Here is a 15,843-nt window from a genome sequence, read left to right on the forward strand (position 1 = left end):
TTTTTTACTAGATCTTCAACTTGGTAAGTGTTTCTTTCCTTGTTTAGTTGATATACTTCAATATCTAGTTTTTGTACATTATTTCATCCATGAAATCTCTTCATTTGATAGATCTTCAAGTGTTCTTCATTTCACCAAAAACACTAAGAACACACACTAGTGTTCTTGAGCCTTAAACACCCTTACAAGCTTCTATATTGTAAGTACTCTTGTATTAGCTTGTTTTATACTTGAATCAACTATTTTACACCTAGAAAACATAAAGAAAACAAGATCAAAAGGGTGTTCGCGCCCAAGGAACCTCATTGGGCCGTAAACCCAAATTAAGGGTGCAAATGAACCCTAATCCCTTCCAAAGCCTTTGGATCAAGTCTAGAACACTTCAAACATAAGCTAAGGACCTTAAACTTTGAAATGGTACAAAATACCATGAGTTTACGGCTGTAAAATCATGGAGAAATGGTCCTTGGACCGTAAACCCTAGTTAGTGGTGAAATGGTGCCACCATTCCTTCCTAAGGCTTAGACTTGATCATATAACACTTCATTATGACTTTTAAGACCTTATAACACAACTTGGTACTTAATACCATGAGTTTACGGCCGTAAACTCATGGGGAAATTACCCCTTGGCCGCAAACTCATGTGGTAATTACCATGGGCCATAAACTTCAATGTAAAGCCCTACAACCTTTAGATGCAACCCTTTTGTACTTATAAAACTTGAATCAAAGTGTTTTACATGTTCTAGGATGTCTATACTTGTTTAGTTAGTGGTATAATCACTAATTATATACATATATTTGTCATTATATGCTAAATAGGATCCGTGTGTGCTCAAGTCTTCATTTGACTCTTAGCATCCTATCCCGATCTTACACTCGCATCACTCACTTAAGGTGAGTTCATACCCCTTAAATTATCTTTTAAATGATTTTAAATGCTTTTATTGGGGTGGGGGGATACAAGTAGAAAACATGTTAGTTATATAATCAATCACATGTGATTTATTACTATGTTTCAAACAAAGGATTTCATACACTTCAACCTTGTTTCAAATAAATGATTTCTTATACTTTAAAACTGACATCAAGTCATTATTATTTATTGTTGAACTCTTTAAAAATTATTACAAAACATCTTTTAAAAGCTTTAGTTTCATCATTCACTTAACCCTTTGTACAAGTTGAGCAATGGGTTTACATTCCTACTCAGTAACAATTCAAGACGTACATATAAATTACTATAGGTATAATTTATGATTCATAGAACATTGTTGCACAACTCAAGTAAACTAAAGTACATAGTATATTCAATAACAGGTTAAGAATACTAGTAAAGAACATACTATCAATCATTCATTTCAGAATGATTGGGTTTTCATAACTAAAATATATGTAACGTTTATATACTTTTATGAGACATTTGATATAGGTTGTTTACTTCATTTTAAACAATATAGTTAAGTCCTGATATTATAAGCAGAATCTCTCACAGGGGATTGAAACAATGTGTGTGTAGATCTATATTGGGATTGACAATCCCACACTCAGGCTGCTAGCTACAGTAGGGCATACACGCCTACGAGTGACAATTGTTATCAACAGTTCTCAATTCATTCATAGCATTGGGTCAGGCCATCTAGTCAGTATAGTTATAATAACTCATATAAAAGATATATTTTACCCTCAATGTCCACTTTGTACAGATTCCAATATATCTCTTGTATAATTAGCCATGCATAAATATACTGCTAGCACATTGAATTACAGCCAGAACGAGTTTATACAAACGAAACTACTTTTCATGCACTACAGAAAATATATGATTTTATGGGAAACATTCATCTATTCAAAGAAACAGGAAGCATTCTCTTAACATAAATACTTATGAACTCACCAGCTTAAATGCTGATCTACGCTTTCAAAATAACTTGTATTCTAAAGTCATCAGTAGACAGGAACCGATGGCCGGTTTTGAGAAGACGGAGTACAATCAAGACTCGTCGTTTATTTTGATCATTCATTTTTGGTGTCTAATACATTACAAAGAACACACATGTATTATAACTTTACTATTAATGTAATGGATGATGTTGTTGTTTGTTTACTACTTTGCATTGTTATGATACTTTACATGACGTCCTCCACCCCCGAATGTTTTCCGCCGTTCCGGTTCTGGGGTGCGACAAAATCCAATAATCTATATATGGGGTAAAAAGACCATTTTACCTCCATCTAGTTTGGTCCAAGATAAAGGCCCAAACTCCCAATCATAAAGGCCCACAACCAATAATTATCAAAAGCCTAGTTATGGCCTATTTTTCCAAATTGGGCCCAAACCCTTATTTGCGCCTTACCCTAAAGTCCATTAACTTATCCCCAATCCAAAACACATATTCTCAGATGGCCCAACAAAGCCCCAAGCAACTAAGCCCAAGGTAGCTTAAACCAAATCCCAAACAAACCGAGTATGTGGGGCGTACAAGCACGTACACACAACATACTCGCTTGGAGACTTGTACACTAAGCGTACTTGCTTGTACGCCCAATGTACTCACCCTATCCAGCCCAAACTTGATTTTTCACTTGATCCATTAATACAAAGTTCCATAACACAAATTTGACCTCCTTAAGATGGATTATCACGTAAAGTTGCCAACTTTACATCCATACATGACTAAATGAAGATCTTAAGCTTAAAAGGGACTTTATAGATGACTTAAAGCATGCATGACACTGTTCTTCACATAAAGCATGCACCTTTATGCGCAAGGATACCAAAACAAATTTAGATCTAAAAGAACAAGCCCTTTAACAACCCAACTCATCCATAGACCCATAAAGGAGACCAAAAGCATAACAACCTAACCAATAAGAGATCTAGACATATACAAGCCAAGATGCAAACTTGATACCTAAAAAAGCTTCCCCACAAGATGATGAATTTGGATCTAAAGCCTTTCCACCAAGCCAAACAATTTCAAACTTCTCTTCTTTCATTCCCAAGGGAAAAATGAAAGCCTTCCAATAGCTCAAGGACACCACCAAGAGGTTGTAACGTTGATTTAGGGTTTTTAGGGTATGGAGGCTAGCTTAGAAATGAATTAAAGGGACTAACATAAAGCTTATATAGGGTACATCACTAGAAATTTGGGTTTCACTCTAACCCTCGTACACCCAACATATGAGGTCTTGCACCCCGTTCCCAACCTCGCAGTACGTTAAGTGTACTCCTCATTATGCATGGTGTGTCCCTTCGCATAAGTACGCCCCGTGCACTAGGGTCTTCTCTCAAACCCTAACTTATTCAGAAGGCCATAACTTCTTTGATACAATTCCGATTCCCACCATCCTTATATCCATGAAAAGGTAACAACAAGCTCTATGATTTAAACAAATCATACATGCCTTACAATACCCCGTACAAACATTTAGTTTTCATAAAATCTCGAGCTTACAAATTACCAAAATATCCTTGGCTCCAAAACTAACTCTGAATGCCTGAATCATCCACATACCATCACCCACACCCAAATGGGCAACGATTCGAAACAGGGCATTACACGCCATATGTCGCTATAGATGGATACCTATCAAATATAATTGCAAGATCCTCCATATTGCCTATGAAACCACATAGTTTTTGAAAAAACTATGTTCAAGAATATGTACACTCATTTTTGCATATACCATATGTAACCGGTAATATTTGGTTTTATTCATCCTTAGTAATTGCAGGTAACATGGTACCTTTGAACTTATTAAATATAAGCTAGACCTAAACCGGGTCCATGGCAGTTATTTAGTTAGTTATATAGTTTATGGAAGTTATTTATGTTAACCGACTCCTTTGATTTGTTGTGTCGGTTCTGTAATGTACATATAAATTGTATTGTTCCATGTTCAGAAAACATTGATGATTATCTAATAAAGAAAGTATTTTATAGTTAAATTTGTTGTCTATCTCTTCTCTTCAATTCTAACATATTGGTATCAGAGCCTGGCATGCATGGCGTCTAACATAAATAACATCCATCCACAATTGCCCAAACTTAACGGAAGAAATTACTACCACTGGAGTATACAATTAAAAGTCTTGTTTGAATCACTAGATCTATGGGATATCATCGAGGATGGTTTTGAAGATCCTGATGATGAGGACGAACTCACAAACGAACAAATGGAAGAAATAAAGAACAGCAAAAGAAGAGACAAAAAGGCACTTTTCTTGATTTTTCAAGCCGTGGATGAAACAATTTTTGATAGAATATCTTCCTCAACCTCTTCTAAGAATGCCTGGGACACACTGCACAACACCTATCGTGGAGAAGAAAGAGTAAAAATTGTCAAACTTCAGACTTTAAGATGCGAATTCGACAATATAAGAATGAAAGAGGCAGAATCTGTGGAAGAATATTATAACCGTGTTATCCTATTATTGAATCAATTACGTTTAAATGGCGAACATATAGACGATGCAAGAGTAGTTGAAAAGATCTTGAGAAGCCTTACCCGGAAGTTTGAGTATGTGGTCGTAGCCATTGAAGAATCGAAAGATCTCTCACTTCTGTCGTTAGAAAACTTGTTGGGTACCCTACAATCACATGAGTTACGAATGAATCAATTTGATTCACCTGCGATTGAACAAGCATTTCAACTGCAATCTTCAAATCAAGGAGGATTTTATAACAATCACAGAGACCCGGACCAAGAACAGAGTAAATCAAAAGGACGTGGAAAATCATCATCCTCACAATTACAATGTTACTATTGTCAAAAGATGGGACATACAATCAAGTACTGTAGAAAAAGATTGGCGGATGAGAAGAAAGGGTCTACTTTTATACATAAAGAAGACAGCGATGAAGGAGACACGATGTTTATGATGCTCAGTACACAAGAAATACCCACAGAAGACATTTGGTATATTGACAGCGGATGTAGCAACCACATGTCAGGAAACAAGAATATCTTCGCTAGTTTGGATACATCCTTTGTGAAAGAGGTACGTACAGGAGATAACAAGAAACTGAACGTGCATGGAATTGGAGACATTACCATCAAAACAAAAAACTGGGAAAAGAAAATACCTAGCGTGTATTTCGTTCCAGGGTTACAGTACAACCTTTTAAGCGTGGGACATTTACTCCTCAAGGGGTATGATATACATTTTCAAAACAAAGCTTGTGAGATCAAAGATTCAAATGGCAAACCAATTGGAAGGATACACATGACGGCAAACAAAATGTTTCCATTAAAATTTCAAGATGAGTCCATTTTCTCTTTCGTTGTATCTACACAACCAACATCTCTACTTTGGCACCATAGGTTTGGACACATAAACTATGGATATTTGTCTTACATGCACAGACATAAACTTGTACGTGGGTTGCCAAGTATCAATAAGAGTAAAGAGACATGTGAAGAATGTTTGATGGGAAAACATTCTAAGGAATCTTTCCCTCAAGAAGCGACATGGAGAGCATCAAAGCCTTTAGAACAGGTGCACTCAGATGTTTGTGGACCAATGAGGACCACCTCTATTGGAGGCAGTAGATACATACTCACGTTCATAGACGACTATAGTAGGAAACTATGGACCTATTTCATGAAAGAAAAGTCAGAAGTTTTTGGAGTCTTTAAAGGTTTCAAGGCTCTGGTGGAAAGACAAAGTGAACACTTAATAAAATCCATCCGATCGAATCGAGGAGGGGAGTACAACTCTCTACTGTTTCAAGAATTCTTGAAAGAAAACGGGATACATCACCAACTTACTACCCGATACACACCCCAACAAAATGGAGTGGCGGAAAGAAAAAATCGCACCTTGATTGAGATGGCACGAAGCATGTTGAAAAGCAAAGGTTTGGCAAAAGAATATTGGGAAGAAGCCGTGGCATGTGCAACTTATTTGTTGAATAGGTCCTCGACAAAGAGTCTCTCTGACATGACGCCTCAGGAAGCATGGAGTGGGTACAACCCAAGTGTCAAGCATCTTAGAACCTTTGGATGTATAGCATATTCGCACATTCCAGACCAAAGAAGAGAGAAATTAGATGACAAGTCAGAGAAGGCCATATTTGTGGGCTACAGTGAAAACTCTAAGGCATACAAGCTTTACAATCCTGTCACTAAAGAAACAATAATTAGTAGAGATGTCGTTTTTGATGAGAAAAAGTCATGGATTGATTGCCAACATGAAAATAATAAAGCCAACCAAGTTGTTGATAGTGATTTTACCAAAACGACCTCAAAGGATAACCACGAGGATCCAAACTTATCCAACCCCTCAAACGGATCAGAGTCAACCCCAGATAACACAATGACAAGTTCTAACTCTCACTTATCTTCTCCTGAAAGTACGCCAAAGAAGTTAAGAACTATAGAAGATTTATATGCAAACACACAATCATTGAATTTTGATGATGTTGCCGACTTTGTGTTATTTTCTGATGCCGACCCTTTGTGTTTTGAGGATGCACATCAACAAGACATTTGGAAGCATGCAATGAACGAAGAAATAAAAGCAATCTTAAAAAATGAAACATGGGAACTGGTTGACCCTCCAAACAACCACAAACCCATAGGGGTAAAATGGGTATATAAGACAAAATTCAACAAAGACGGAAAAATTGACAGGCACAAAGCCAGATTAGTGGTAAAGGGGTACAAACAAAAGTTCAGTGTAGACTACAATGAAGTGTTTGCTCCAGTGGTTCGGTTAGAAACCATTCGCTTAGTGTTGTCGTTTGCTGCACAGTTCGGTTGGGAAGTCCACCAAATGGACGTAAAATCAGCATTCTTGAATGGTTTTCTTAGTGAAGAAGTCTATATCGACCAACCCCATGGATACATCAAGAAAGGGGAAGAGCACAAGGTGTGTCGCCTGAAGAAGGCCTTATATGGATTGAAGCAGGCGCCACGCGCTTGGTACAGCAGGATTGATAGTTATTTCACCACTCATGGTTTCAAGAAATGTGTACATGAACATACCTTATATATCAAGGGAACCAAAGGTAACATGCTTCTTGTATGTCTCTATGTTGACGACTTAGTTTTTACAGGAAATTCTTGCGCATTGATAAAAGAATTCAAAGATTCAATGAAAGTTGAGTTTAAGATGTCAGACATGGGTCTACTACACTACTTCCTTGGAATAGAGGTTAAGCAACAGAAATATAAAATATCCATCTCTCAAAAGCAATATGCAAAAGGGCTTATTGCTAAATTCAACATGCACAATGCTTCAACCTTCCCTACGCCCATGGAATTCGGCTTAAAGCTCTCAAGATATTCACAAGGAAAGATGGTAGACGCTCAACTATATAGAAGCTTCGTAGGGAGCCTTATGTACCTAACTGCAACTCGTCCAGACATCACTTATTTTGTAAGTTTAATAAGTCGCTTCATGGAATCTCCAAAGATAGACCATTGGGAAGCAGGGAAACGAATTTTAAGGTTTGTGAAAGGCTCAATTGACCATGGAATTACGTACTCAAGGACTAAAGACTTCAAGTTAAAAGGTTTTAGCGACAGTGATTTTGGGGGGAATCTTGATGATAGCAGAAGCACCGCTGGATATGTATTCAACATGGGTACAGGAGCATTTTCCTGGCAATCTAAGAAACAAAATGTCGTAGCTTTATCCTCTGCAGAGGCGGAGTATATGTCTTTGTCTATTGCAGGATGTCAAGATTTGTGGATTCGGTCAATTCTAAAGGAATTGGGAATACCTCAGGAGGACCCAACAATGATCTATTGTGACAACCGATTTGCCATCGCATTAACTAAAAATCCGGTATTTCATGGAAAAAGTAAGCACATCAGGATTAAATATCACTTCATTCGAGAATTGGTCAACAACAGGGAAATTGAAGTTGGCTTCTGCAACACCAAGGAACAACTTGCGGATACATTTACTAAAGCCTTACAAATGGGCAACTTCAATCGTTTAAGTGAAATGTTGGGTGTTCATCCAGTCTAGCTTAAGGGGGAATATTAAATATAAGCTAGACCTAAACCGGGTCCATGGCAGTTATTTAGTTAGTTATATAGTTTATGGAAGTTATTTATGTTAACCGGCTCCTTTGATTTGTTGTGTCGGTTCTGTAATGTACATATAAATTGTATTGTTCCATGTTCAGAAAACATTGATGATTATCTAATAAAGAAAGTATTTTATAGTTAAATCTGTTGTCTATCTCTTCTCTTCAATTCTAACAGAACTCACCCTTTAAGTGGGCTCCATCTACTACAAGGGTCGGCTTACAACAATTGACAAAAGAGCGTACATACAATACATTGCATATCTATTCAAATATACTGATTATAGTTAAGTACATCAAAATAAAATAAATAATACTAAAATATAATAATACTAACCGGACAACCAGGTGCGACATACAAGTACACAAACCGATTATCACTATCTGTTTGAATATGTGTCACTGTGTCAGGATTATGTTTGACCAAATTGTGGAAATAAGCCGAAAGGTTGGTAAAAGAATTCTCTTTCGTACCCCTTAACAATAACAATTCATATTTCTTCGCACGCCAAACATGATGGTATGATATACTGATTTTTAATTGTGCATTCATATCATTAATAATATATTGTCCTCGCTATACTCTACTATAATCTTCAGCCAAAACATCAGCAAGATATTCACCCAAAAAATGTCTGTTTTCTTGTCGATGATTAGGTTGCAACATTGTTGAAGAACATGTGTGTACGTCAACAAATTTATTCACTTGGAAAAGTCCGTCAAAAATTTTAATTCATTTTGCTCTTATTAATCAAGAACAATTTTTCCTAACACACACAACCTCATGCCTTGATTTGGTCAATCTACTTGTCTTCATCTGAAAAACATTATTGAAGACATTTTTTTCCCAATCGCCCGTTTTGGAAGGTATTTGTTATTAAATATACAAAGACATTCAATCTTTTGATTGAGGTCTACCATCTGTGATGGGATATCTTTATTAATATCAAATGGACATGCTGGTAGAGGGGGCATACCGTAGAAAAGGTTATTAGGAAACTTAACTTTACATTCATCATCTAACTCATCTCCATCAGAATTGCTTTATAAGTCGGTTATATCTAAATCTACATCAACAAAATCCCCGTAACCATGTAGATTTCCATCTTTCTGAATCATAACTTTTTTCTTTTTACTATCATCCACTCCACCCATATTGATAACTCTAACTTCTTGTTGGGGAATGTCAACATAACAACCACCCATGTCATTAAGATATGTACCAACACCATCATCACCAACGTACTTATAATTTTCAGGATCCACATAGTGAATAAGTGAATACCTCACCTTAACATTTTCAGCAATACTATGAAACTGAGGTACACTAGGAGTCATGAACGTACATATTGGGTTGTTACCCCCTTCATCGTTGGATAAGTTATGAACCCGCTCATTTCCGATCTCGTCACCCTCCGTAACCGCATTACATTCATCAACCACCACAAACACTTTCACAGCCCTTCCTCCAACCGATTTGACTGTGTTGATTAACATTATAACATCAATGTATTCAATCATGACTATATAATGATTTAATTCAGGATGATGAAAATGAACACTAAGTTCATATCTATCTAACAAATCGGTTTTAATTTCACCAAATATATAAAATCACCATAACTAATATACTCGGAAAATATAAAAACGAATTCAGAAATACCTCCCTGTGGACATACATATTCAAAATTTGTTTTTACAAATTCCCATCTCCCACCAGTTACAAGGCAAGTCAAATATTTATACATTTAATTAGAGATGTTTTAAACATATTTTCCAGAGAAACAACAACTAAAGTGATAATTTTTTTGCAAGACTATATATATATATATATATATATATATATATATATATATATATATATATATATATATATATATATATATATATAGCTGTTTCATAGCCAAACCTATCAATTTTGGAGTCAAAATAAAAAAATAAAAAAAAATTGTGCAAAATCACAAATGAACTTTAGACGAAATCGCAGATGAAGTAAATTCATCTGTGATAATAGCGTGGTGTGAGGGGTTTTTTATACCGGAAAAAAAAGACAATCTATGAACGTACAACTGCCAATGTACGCCTACATTTTAAATACTTGTGTATTCGTAGATCAATAGCCAAAATCACAAGTGACTCTAATTTTTCTACGATTCTAATGGATATTTTTATAATGTGATATTTTTAGTTATTTTTTGTAAAATAATTAAGAAAATTGGTTAAATATGTAATTTTTTTATAATCTTCACTTAATTATTTTATATTGAGAAAATGATAAAAATAGTCATTTACACTAATTACATTACAAAAATAGCAAAAAAAAAAAAAAAAACGAAGTTGCAAAAATAACCACGAATTTCGCAGATAGAATAATCCCATCTGCGAAATGGGCTTTCCATCTGCGAAATTAGCAAACCATCTGCGAAATTCCCTCATTTTCTCTATATAAACGTTTTTTTCTCCATTTTCACTATTCTCTACACAAAAACTCTCTTTATCTCGGGGTTATTTTCGCGATTTTGGCTTTTTTTTTTGAAGAAAATTGAGGATTATGTCAACAATCCCGCAAATATGGTTAGATTTAAACTCTTTTAATGTTTTAACTCTTTATTATTTTATTATTTATTGTATTATTTAGTGTAAAAAAATAGAAATTATAATGTTTGTGAAAGGGTAATTTTGTTGTGTTTGATAGTTTTAATATTTCTTTAGTATAGTTGAACTTTAAATGCTATTTTGTTAGTGGTTGTTTGAATGTACAATTAGAGACTGCGTAGAGTGTGCATCAGGTGGTTTTACATTTAATAAAATGGTTAGAATATGCTTATTTTTTTAAGTTATTAGTTAAATAAATTGTTAGAATAATGTTTACAATTTGTTATTTTTTTTGTATGTTTAGTTGTTGTATAACTTGAAAAATTGTATATTCTTATCGTATAATTGTTTATATAAAGTGAAAAATAGTTAAATTACAGAATGTGCAAAATAATCGTTTGTATATATATATATTTGTCGTATAAGTATAACATTTGTATACAAATATATTTGTTTTTGAAGTATAATTTTTTTTGTAGTATTGTTAGAAATTGTTTGTATTTGTCGTATAAGTTGAAAATTTGTATATATTTGTCGTATAACTTGCAAAATTGTTAATTTGGTTGTCGTTTTATTTGAAAAATTGTTTGTTTATATGGTTAAAAAATGTTATTTTATATAATTAGAAAGATAAAAATTGTTTATATATTTATCGTTTAAGTTGAAAATTTGTTTAACAAAATGTTTATATATTTGTGTATGATATTGTTTTTTATCGTAAATATATCTGTTGTATAACTTGGAAATTTGTTTATATATGTGTATATTATTGTTTTTTATCGTAAATATATAAATTATTAATTAAGAATTTGTATTTGCATTACTAAAATTATTATTGTTTATGTACTTATTGCAATTAATAATCATATATGTTAAAAACAAAATATTTTTTAGTCTCTAATTTGTTTTTGTGTGTTTTTTTTTTTTTTTTTTTTTTGCAGCATGATTTTAGTTTTTTCAATATGAAAACAATTGTAAACTTAAAAGGCTCGGACGGTAATATATGAGAAGTATTTGAAGTTTTAGATAGTGTCAGGCGTGTCATTTTTAGAGATACCGTATTTGGTTATTTGATGGATGTCCCTCGTTTACAAGGGGACGGATTGTTGTTCCATAAAATATCTTTTCCCCGATAAATTCTACTATAGTCTTCAGCCAAAACATCATCAACATATTCACCCAAAACATATTTGTTTGCTTGTCGATGATTAGGTTGCAAAAATATTGAAGAACATGTGTGTACATCAACAAATTTATTCACTTGGAAAAGTCCATCAGAATTTTTAATTGCTTTTGCTCTTAGTAACCAAGAACAATTTTCGAAACACACACATCTTCATACCTTGATTTGGTGGATCCACTTATCCTTGTCTGGAAACCTTCTCGAAGACATTTTTTTTACCAATACACCGCTTTAAAAGTTCTTTATTCTTAAATATACTCTCACATTCAATCTTTTGAAGATTCATGTCTACCATCTGTGTTGGGATATCTTCATTAATATCAACTGGGCATGCTGGTACAGGGGGCATATCGTGAAAAAGGTTATCGGGAAACTTAGCTTTAACTTCGTCACTCAACTCATCTCTATCGGAATTGCTTTGTAGCTTGGTTATATCTAAACGTACATCACCAATATCAACATAATGCCCGTAAACATGTTTTTTTTTTTCATTTTTTTGACTTGATTTTTTTTTTCTTTTTTACTTTTATCTACCACACGCCTATTCATAACTTTAACTTCTTGTTCGGCAACAACAGCACAACGACCACCCACACCATTAAGATATGTACCACCCCCATTAACCTCATCAACTTCATCAACCACCACAAACACTTTCACAACCATTCCTCCACTACATTTGATTATGTTTATCAACATTCTAACATCCATGTCTTCAACTATAATTATATAATAATTTAATTCACGATGATGGAAACGAAGACTAATTCTATATTTGTCTAACAACCAATTTTGCTTCTCACCAAAGATACAAAATCACTATAACTAATATACTCTATTAAAATATCAAAGCAAATTCAGAAATACCTCCCTGTGGACATACGTAATCCAGATTAGTTCCATTAACTTGCTATCTCCCACCGGTTACAAGACAAACCAAATATTCAATAATTTTTTAGAGCGAATTTTAGAGAAATTTCCTAAACAAATAACAACCAAATTGATAATTTTCTACAAAACTTTTTATATAACAACATTATTTCGTAGTCAAACCAATTGATTTCATAGTCAAACTAAAAAAAAATAATTAAAAAATAACCACAATTTCGCAGATGGAATCAGAGTAAATCGTAGATGAGGCTATTTCATCTGCGATTTTACCCTACAAATTCAATATATATAGAGAAAAAAAATAAATCACCTGCAAATATACAACCAGCTAAAACACAGTTGTACTTTAGCTGCTTGTACATTCGCAGATAGAAAACCCATTTCACAGATGAGATTATTCAATCTGCGAATTTCATGGTTACTTTTGCAACTTCGATTTTTTATTTTATTATTTTTATAATATAATCAGTGTAAATGGTTATTTTTATCATTTTCTTATTTATATTCTTCTTTTAAATTAACCAAGGGTTATACTTGTCATTTCACATGAAGACACGTTATAAAGCGACAGGGCGAGTGGGGTAACTTTTAGCCGGACGCATCAAACACCCCTTAAATATGACTGTGAGTAATTTCAGATCCGTTTTTGTCTGATATTCTCTCTCTCTCTCTCTCTCTCTCTCTCTCTCTCTCTCTCTCATATTTCCCAAAGCTCGCTACGGTTTTCATTGGCGTTTTTACTTGAAATCATCGAATCTGCTGCTAACTAGGTCGTAAGAGTGATCCACAGTGATAGATCCGGATCGAACCGTCCCTCTTCAGGTAAACGATCTTCTTAAATCGAAAACTTTTCGTCAATTTTCCTGTTTTTTAACTATGGAGTATGTATCTAAACGATGTATTTATTCGATTCCGTATAGATCTGATTGTTTGATCGACGACTTATACAAGTTTATGTTCGCTGTATGGTTTGGCTTCACTGGAATTAACGACGTTCTGCTAAGATTCGGTTGGTTATGGAGAAGATCTAAAGAAAACTAACCGTTTGTTTAGATCTGATTTTGAATTTCGTTAGATCTATTAGGAGGGAGAAAGCTAATCGCCTACTAGTGACCGTAATTTTTAGAGAGTTAGATTCAGAAATGGAGACGCTTGTAGTTGTTGCACAGCAGGATCAATTTCATAGCAGAAGCCGTGGCAGAAACCATGGATCCTTTGGTTCTTATCCTTCTAGGGATTTCAGAGAAATCAATTGCCGTACCTTTCAATCCGGGCCAGGTATACTTCCAAGCCCACTGAAGGCTCGTTCCCCACCTATTGCTAAACAGTCCTTGCCTACTTCCCCCAAAACACCATCCGCAGCCCCATCTAATGTGAAAAAGCATTTCAACTCCGACCAAAACCCTAAACACACTAAGAGAATCACTAAAAGTAATTCCGTTCCTATCCCAATTGATATTAAACATGTTGATTACTCCCTCAAGGATAACATAAGGGGTTCTTTGAATGACAATTTCTTTTACTCTGAGCTATGGGCTGGACCTGCTTATTCAAATTCACCACCTCCTAGTTCTTTACCTATACCCAAGTTTTCAATCAAGCCAAAAAGGACTGTATCTCTTAACCTGCCCTCAGTTTCAGCTTCTGATATTGATTTGTTGACCCCTGTTGCAAAATCTGCTCCCCCTTCCCCTACAAGGGAACATCACAAGTCTTCTCGTAGAGACTTCTTTAACAGTGACGATGAGTTTGCCACTAAGACTCTTCGTCGCATCCTTAATCTTGACATGGTCGACGAGTGACATACTAGGAGTGTTAATCACTCCTGTAAATAAAAATATCTACTTTCTTGCAGTATTTTAGTGTAGACTGTATATAGGATGAATAAATCAGTAGTTACTTCGGGTTTGCATTTTAGTTTCCATGTAGTTAAGCTCAGGGTGGTGTAATGGTTCAAGGATGCTGATGGCTTGTTGGGTTGTTGGTGGTAGATCAATATTTTCTGAAAGTTGTTACAGATTCATAGGTTGTTGAAGTTTCTTGGGAGATTGAAGTTGGGATTGGAGTATTGGGATTGATGGGACATGTTGATACTGGATCAAATGTCATGGAAGCAGATATTGGGTGTAAAAAGGGTGTGATTGCTTTAGGTGGTTGGTGGTAGATCGATATTCTGAAGTCACAAATACATATTCATAACTTGCTGAAGTTTCTATGGTTGCCTTAGGCAGTGGATAATGATCTCTTCCATTTGTGATAGTTGGTTATTGTAGTGGAGTCATCATCTTTTTTTCTGCTTTTATCTTTTTCTATTTATATCCTTTAAGATAGAGTTAGAATTTCAAGTCTTTCCTTTCGAGGTTGTAATGCTTCTCTTCACCATCTTTTCTGGTTTTTAAGAGAGGAAAGTGGGAAGAGGAAGTAAAGAAGTTAAATAGTTGGTTGTTCTGCCATTTGGTCTTACTTTACTGTGTTGGGAAGAAGGTCATTGCCACTGTTTCTTTGGTCCTTTATTGTAGATCTTGCCATTTGCCAAGCCACTTGAAGGTAAGGATCTTGAATTTCCATAATTCGTATTCAAGTTGTATCAATCGTTTATTCAAATTTTTTTATCTTAATCTTTTTTATACCACATTTGCCAATTGCAGGGAAGCATCTTCAAGAGGCTGTTGATATGGTTGTAGATTTGTAGTTTCAGTTTCTTGGGTTTACTTTTGAAGCTTCTGAAGCAAGACTTGTATAAAAAGGTTGAATTTTTTTTTTTTGTTAATGGCTTTGATGTTAAGATGTTACCTATTTATCCAATTCTAACATATGCCATATGATTTGATCCATTGCAGTTTGATGGGAGAAGCTTTTTCTGGAGGCTGTTGTTTCAGCTATGGTTGTTGGTGTTATGTTCTACTGTTTTTTACATTCAGTTTTTGAACCTTCTGAGCAAAGACTTTATTTTGAAGGTTATGTTTGTTTTTTGTTTCGTCTGATGAATGACTTTGGTTTTAAGTACAACACCTTTGAATCAATCTAGACTGCATGTTTTTTGTTTGACAACTTTCTGGTATCGGATGAGATGCTTAATATGCTTTTTTATGTTTGTTTGATCTTTTCACCATTTTAGTCAATGCAAC

General features: G+C 34.6%; 1 protein-coding gene across 1 annotated transcript; it reads left to right on the forward strand.

Moving 5' to 3' along the window:
* The first annotated feature begins 13,361 nt into the window (after positions 1 to 13,361).
* On the forward strand, positions 13,362 to 15,766 carry LOC145013203 (flocculation FLO11-like protein). Its single transcript, XM_078972008.1, has 4 exons — positions 13,362 to 13,537; positions 13,636 to 15,262; positions 15,364 to 15,462; positions 15,556 to 15,766. The coding sequence occupies exon 2, from the start codon at positions 13,858 to 13,860 to the stop codon at positions 14,515 to 14,517; it is 660 nt and encodes a 219-aa protein (XP_078828134.1). The 5' UTR covers positions 13,362 to 13,537; positions 13,636 to 13,857; the 3' UTR covers positions 14,518 to 15,262; positions 15,364 to 15,462; positions 15,556 to 15,766.
* The last annotated feature ends 77 nt before the right edge of the window (positions 15,767 to 15,843 follow it).

Source organism: Lactuca saligna, chromosome 8 (genome assembly GCF_052625555.1).
Source record: "Lactuca saligna cultivar CGN05327 chromosome 8, ASM5262555v1, whole genome shotgun sequence".
Classification (NCBI taxonomy): Eukaryota; Viridiplantae; Streptophyta; class Magnoliopsida; order Asterales; family Asteraceae; genus Lactuca; species Lactuca saligna.